The sequence below is a fragment of the Camelina sativa genome, chromosome 9 (genome assembly GCF_000633955.1).
Source record: "Camelina sativa cultivar DH55 chromosome 9, Cs, whole genome shotgun sequence".
NCBI classification, from domain to species: domain Eukaryota; kingdom Viridiplantae; phylum Streptophyta; class Magnoliopsida; order Brassicales; family Brassicaceae; genus Camelina; species Camelina sativa.
In genome coordinates, this window is record NC_025693.1 from 14,087,894 (window position 1) to 14,095,004 (window position 7,111).

At 37.4% G+C, this 7,111-nt stretch overlaps 1 protein-coding gene across 1 annotated transcript; it reads left to right on the forward strand.

The window, feature by feature from the left end:
• Positions 217-3,080, forward strand: LOC104715265. Its single transcript, XM_010432684.1, has 8 exons — positions 217-804; positions 1,005-1,290; positions 1,357-1,595; positions 1,687-1,722; positions 2,036-2,199; positions 2,386-2,673; positions 2,756-2,810; positions 2,943-3,080. Exons 1-8 carry the CDS (start codon positions 217-219, stop codon positions 3,078-3,080), a joined length of 1,794 nt encoding a protein of 597 aa, XP_010430986.1.

A 7,111-nucleotide genomic window follows, 5' to 3' on the forward strand; every position in this document is an offset into this window, starting at 1 on the left:
AATTCGCCTAATGAGACAAAAACTCGAGGTAAGGGTTTTTCCTAACCCAAAACGCAGCGTTTAACTTAACTCATCCGCAGAAAAACCAACCTTGCATCACCGATGCACATAGTGCATCGACCGATTCAATCCCTAAACCGGGAATTTGGTTCGCCGATGTTACAAAAGTACATGAAGAATAAGTGTTTGTGTATGCATGGTAAAAGAAAGGATGAGATGTCGGATAGTGTTCCAACATCAGAAACTGAAGCTTATTTTGATGGTGAAGGCAGTCCACAAAAATCAAACCCAGGAGAATCTGAGGAGGATGCAACTATTGGAGACTTTGAATTTAGGAAGAGTTTGAGAGATGCTGAAACTCCATTGTATGCAACATGTTCTAATTACACCAAGGTTTCTGCAATCATGGCCCTCTATCAGATAAAAGTGAAAAGTGGACTATCAGAGAACTTCTTCGATCATATATTGACGATAGTTCATGACATGCTGCCGAAAGACAATGTGCTGCCAAAGTCTACAGATGCAATCAAGAAATTCATGAAGGTTTTTGGGTTTGGATATGATGTCATTCATGCGTGCAAGAATGATTGTATTCTCTACAGGAAACAGTTTGGTGAGATGGAAAGCTGCCCAAGATGCAGTGCTTCAAGATGGGAGATAGATAAGCAAAGTGGTGAGGAAAAGAAGGGGATTCCAGGAAAGGTTCTTAGGTATTTTCCAGTCAAGGACAGATTCAGGAGGATGTTTAGATCCAAAAAAGGGCTGAGGATTTACGTTGGCATTATACCAATGCCACCGAAGATGGTACAATGCGACACCCTGTAGATTCTATATCTTGGGCTCATATCAATGATAAATGGCCTGAGTTTGCTGCTGAACCGAGAAACCTTCGACTCGGTCTTTCTACAGATGGGATGAATCTTTTTGCTATTCAAAATACCAAATACAGTGTGTGGCCAGTGTTGTTGGTGAACTACAACATGCATCCAACTTTGTGTATGAAGGCTAAGAATATCATGTTGACTATGTTGATCCCTGGTCCAACAGCTCCGAGTAACAACATTGATGTTTATCTAGCTCCTTTGATAGATGATTTGAAGGATTTGTGGAATGAGGGTTTAGATGTCTATGATTCATATCTGGAAGAGCATTTCACATTTAGAGCTTTGTTATTGTGGACTATCAGTGACTATCCAGCCTTAGGGACATTGTCTGGCTGTAAAGTGAAGGGCAAGCAAGCGTGTAGTGTTCGTGGAAAGGATACACCTACTAGGTGGTTGAAGTTTAGTCGTAAGTATGTATATATGGGAAATAGGAGATGACTCAGACATGGACATCCTTACAGATGCTGAAAAGGATGGTTTGACAACACGGTTGAGGAAGGGACTGCGAATAGGATTCAAACAGGTCCTGAAATTTTTGAGACACTTAAGGATTTCAGGAATGATTTTGGAAGACCCTTGGATAAGGAAACTAAAAGGAAGAGAACTGAGATGTTAGCAGATGAGGAAATTTCAGAGGAAGAGTGTGAAGAAACTTCTGATCAGTGGCGATGGAAGAAGCGGTCAATCTTATATGACTTACCTTATTGGAAGGTAATATTTTATATTTTATTAATTTGTAAGGTCAATTAACATCATTGCCGGTTAATTGATTTTTATTAATTTTTGTCTTTTCATGTGTTAGGAATTGCCGGTGCGACACAACATTAATGTTATGCACGTAGAAAAAGAATGTGTCGGATGCTTTATTATCTACATTGATGCAGAATGCTAAGTCAAAAGATGGCCTGAAAGCAAGAAAAGACTTGGAAGATATTTGGATTCGACAACACTTACATTCATAAGTACGGGGTAAGAAAATGTACTTGCCTCCTGCGGCTTACTGGTTGTCTAAGGCAGAAAAAAAGATTTTGTGAGCGGTTGGCTAAATTCAGAGGTCCTGATGGCAATTCAGAAATATTGCCTATTCTGTTTCAATCAACCCTCCTATGATTGGTAGTTTAAAGTCCCATGATCATCATGTACTCATCCAGAATTTGTTACCTGCTGCATTGAGAGGATTGCTTCCAAGAGGACCTCGGGTGTTGGTAACTCGATTATGTAACTTCTTCAACAGATTGTGCCAGCGTACAATTGATCCTGAGAAGCTGCTCTCATTGGAGTTTGAGATTGTGGAGACGATGTGCCAACTAGAGCGGTATTTTCCTCCATCACTTTTTGATATCATGTTCCATCTCCCTATACATCTAGCAAGAGAAGCACGTTTAGGAGGACCTGTACACTTTCATTGGATGTATCCTTTCGAGTGGTTAAGTTCTATTTATTGTATTCGTCTTATTATATAAATGTGTTAGTTTTGGGATACTGATATTACATTGTGCAGCTACATGAAGATACTCAAGGCATATGTTAAAAATTATGCAAGGCCAGAAGCGTGTATGGCTGAGGGATACTTGGCTGGAGAATGTATAGCATTCTGTTTAGAGTTCTTAAAAAAATCAGTACATGTTCAAGAAGCAGTAAACCGTAATGAAGATATTGAGACAGATGGACTTGTTGTCGAAGGCCGATCACTACAGAAGGGCAGAGAGGTGACCCTTTCAGATAGAGAGAGAGAGGTAGCACATCGATATGTTTTGATGAACTTGGCAATTATGGATCCTTATGTACAGTAAGTTAAAACATCCCCTGTCAATTAGCTGCAACTTTACTTATCTTGCATATCATATACATCGTTTTGTATGGTAAAACAGGATGCATTTAGAAGAATTGCAAGCTAAGGATGTTCGATGCGCTAGAAGTGAAACTGTTTTATGGAAATATCATACTTGACCAGTTTATAGAATGGATTAAGGAAAAGGTTTGTACACATCCATTTATATGTTAAGTAGTCTTTAGTTTCAAATCAGTCACTTACATTTTTATATTCTAATTAACTAGATTCTTTCTAACTCGAAAGATCATTCGAAGAAGTTGATGTGGTTAGCATTTGGACCGAAATACATTGCACAAGCTCATAAAGGTTTTGTCATTAATGGGCATCGCTTTCACACTGATGATGTTAAGCGGAAGACTTAAGATTTTGGAGTGACATATGAAGCTTTCAAATCCAGATTGCTGATGATTTGGATAATCAATCTTCTGATGATGAGAGTTTTTTTGCTAGGGATGATTATGATGGGATTATAGTGGCAGAATAATATGTCCACGTTGACTTAGGTTTTAGCAACTTTGATTTGTAGCTAATTTAACTTTTTGGTTGGTGGTCCAGGATAAAAAATGGTGAAGACAAGAGGAGTACTAGTCCGTCGAAGTGCACGTCAGCAAGGTTTGGAGCCCAGGTTTCCCATAGATACGAAAAATGCTAATAAACAGAGGAAACAAAAGATTCTGGCACGTAAGTTGGGTGACGTTAATGGTGTTGAGAATCAAGAAGTTGCTATTATAGAAACTGATCCAAAAAAATCTGCTGAGAAACCAGATGGTGGGGTTCCAGAGCAAAACGTCGATGAAGTTGACTATGGGGTTCCAGACTAAAACGTCGATGAAGTTGATGGTTGGATTCCAGAATAAAATCCTGAGGACGTCAATAGTGGGGTTCCAGAACAAACTGTTGAGGAAGTAAATTCTCAATTACTAGATGGTGGGGTTGCAGAACAAATTGTTGAGGAAACTCCTTCTCATATACCAGATGGTATGCTTCCAGAAGATCAACCTAGATTCTCAGATGGAACTGAGACTAGGGAGCAAGAATCTCATAATCCTATCAATGAAGAAGTACAAACACCGCAGTCAGGTGAAAAAAGAAAAGAAGAAAAGAGGACCAACCAAGATGCGTAAAGTGGCGAAGGATCCTAAGGACAAAGTAGATGTGGAATTCAGTGAGCTTGGTGAGCACTACGGAGAAGGTTCAGTAACACTATCATCTTTTCTTGGTGCACCTGTCCGGGAACATGTTCCGGTAGTACTTGATGACTGGAGGAAAGTCGATAAGCAGACGAAGGATACATTATGGAAAGCAGTTCAGGTTTACTCTATTCTACTATATTTAATAAACTCATCTCAATTATCTTGTTTAACTCTTGGAAATATGTTTTTCTTATAGGCGCGATTTAATTTAAGAGAAGAGTGGCAGAAGGATGCTGTTTTAAAGCAGATGGGTGGTATTTGGAGGAGTGAAAAGTCTAAGCTGTTAAACCAAGTTCGAGATGCAAAGAGTACTACAGAGAGGAATTCATTAAAACCAAGCAACATCTCATCTATTGCAACTTGGAACTCTTGGATTAAGAGTAGGAGTACAGCAGCTTTTAAGGTTGAATGTGTTTAAATTTATTTGAGGATGTTCATATTACTGTTCTGTAATTTAATTAACCTCATTTTATTGTGCAGAAAAAAGCAACAAGTTTAGAGAAATGAAGAAGAAACAGATTCTTCACACCACTAGTCGCCAAGGAATGTTTAGACTAGGTCAAAAAATGGTCAGTGACTCTCTATCTTGTATATTTTCTACAAGTTATATTATGAGTTCCATAATGATGATAAATACTATGACTTGCTTATAGAAAAAAAATAGTGCAGACCCTAGAACGATCACTAGAAGTAAGATCATGATTGCAGGACACACACATGCCGATTGCAGACCTGTGAAGCCCGAGTTTGCTGACACTATTGTAAGAATCATACATAATTCATGTTAAGTAATAAGTCTTCTCTATAGTTTTTTGACCAATCTACATGAATTGCATTTGTTCATGAACAAATCAAATCACTTGATAGTCAAATGGACTCAACAAGCGGTTCTTTTAATATTAAAGAGGATGTTGTGAGCAAAGTGTTGGGAATTGGCAAACCTGGACACGTCAAAGGGATGGGCAGAGGGATTACTGCTACCAAGCTAGCACACCTTCATGCCAGAGATTCTAAAATTGAAGAATTGCAAAGCGAGGTTCAGGACTTGAAGAATATGGTCCGAGAATTAGCTGACAAGAAAAGTGGTGGTAATGTTGCTTCTCAATCTGAAGATAGTAATTTTAGCACAGGAGTTAGATGTCAGATACTGGATTGGGTTTCTCAAACATATATTGTCGTTGGTGAAGGAGAATTTTGCTCTGCTGAACCTCAATATAGGATTGGCGGAATTCCATTAGGTCCTAACATGGCAGCTATAATCATCAAGTCTGTACTTGTCCGAGAAGCATGTATTTGGAGGCCTACGACAGATGTATTTTCCCTGCCAGAAGCTATAGGGACCAAAATAGCATGGCCATCTCATAAAGTGATATTGGACAATGAAGATCTCTCTCATCAAACTGATGGCTCTAAGCAGGTAAATTTTAATAACCATTTGGGATATTTTACGATGTCCCAGCAGTTGTTTCATGACTAACCATACACATGATAACTGTAGGATCCTACAACAAATGACAAAGTTGCTAGATGCAAAATCTTGGGTTTATTTGAAGATGAAATTATTGCTGAGGGTGTTGTGTTGTCGACTGATCAAAACGAAATGGTGGATAATACTCGTATATGTCAAAATGCGGTTGTTTTGCAAGTTGAAAGTGTTATTAACCCTAATGCTTATTTGTGGAGACCAAGTTCCGAAATATATTTGATGGGTGAAGCACTGAATGTGAAAATCGCATGGCCAATCCAAAGGATAGACTACATACATGCACCAGAAGAAATACAGAGAAAGTCTAGTCAGGTATGATACTCTTTTTGGATACATTATTGTGTTAGATTTTGATTTTGCTGTGATGGATGCTTAATAGTAGTTTTGATGTTTTTGGGTGCTATAGAGTGCTACAAGTACCAACACCACCAATACTAGGAAAGCTGCAAAGAAGAAGTGCATCTTGTTAGAGTGTAATAACTCTGGACGCAGAGTAACAGAAGGCAGAGTGTGTTCTACTGATCCTGCAGATGTTGTCCATCACTTCCCATTAGGCAAGAATGCCAGCAAGGTCTGGGTAGAAGTTTCGAAGATTGGTACTGCAAGTGTATGGAGACCAAATTCAGAAATCCAATACATTTCTAATGCAATCGGCTCAATAGTGGCATGGCCAAACTATAAACTCCTTTTTGAGTGAGACGTTTTAGGCTATCTGTTTAATTAGCTGCAACTTTGTAACATCCACCCGAAAAAAAGTAATCCTTCTCGAGTCAAACGTTTTAGGCTAAGTACTTGCTGTTGGAACGAGATAATTAAGCATGTTTCATGTGTTTAATATTTTAATAGATATTTCTCTTTTTAATACTAGTACTATGCTCATGAATAACATATAACCGACCAAATTTTATAAATGATATAACCGACCAAATTTGATAAATGATATAACCGACCAATAACAAAAATTGAAAAATAAACGTCAATGCTAATTATAACAAGTTAAAAACAAATATGAAGGTGTAAAAAGTTCATATTTTATAGCTAACTAGGTAATAACCTGTGCTGTTGCACGAGACCAAATTTTTGTTTGAAATATTACATTTGTAAATACATTTATTTAGTATAACATTTCTAATACAATCTTATATAGGTTTGAATTCATCAAGTTTTTTAAAGTTTAAAATATTAATCTTTTCACCGTAAATTTTAGATTGACATGATGGCAGATCTGGATCGAATGTGAACCGAAATCAGTTAGATTTTTATCAAAATCTTGAACTATCAAATCAGATAAAAACTACAAAAATTTCATGAACCAAATGATTTAAATAAAATTGTTAACTCGGTCAAACGCACTACAAGAAAGCACGTCGATTTCAGACGAATTTCTGACAGAAAAAATCCATAGGAAATTTCTGACAGATTTGCGAGAGATTTCCGACATGTTTCCGAGGAAATTCTGAAGAAAAAAAGTCTCTCATAAAATCCTTGGAAATATGTTAATCCGTCTGTAATTGCTTGGAAATTTCCGATGAAAACCAGGTCGTCAGAATATTCTCGGAAAATTTTCAACATTTCCGACGCATTTCTGAGGGACCAAGACCGTTGGTTTTTTCTAAGAGATATCTGACAGATTAGTGAGAACTTTGCCATTATATCTGTTGCGATTATAATATAAATATATGTAATATATAATACAAATACATATCATATATAT

Bases quoted from the DNA above. Each gene is read 5' to 3' on its own strand.
- LOC104715265 (XM_010432684.1), top strand. From the start codon at position 217: ATGTCGGATAGTGTTCCAACATCAGAAACTGAAGCTTATTTTGATGGT. The intron at 1,291-1,356 runs GTAAGTATGTAT...GATGCTGAAAAG, and splicing joins TAGGTGGTTGAAGTTTAGTC to GATGGTTTGACAACACGGTT. The intron at 1,596-1,686 runs GTAATATTTTAT...TTCATGTGTTAG, and splicing joins ATGACTTACCTTATTGGAAG to GAATTGCCGGTGCGACACAA.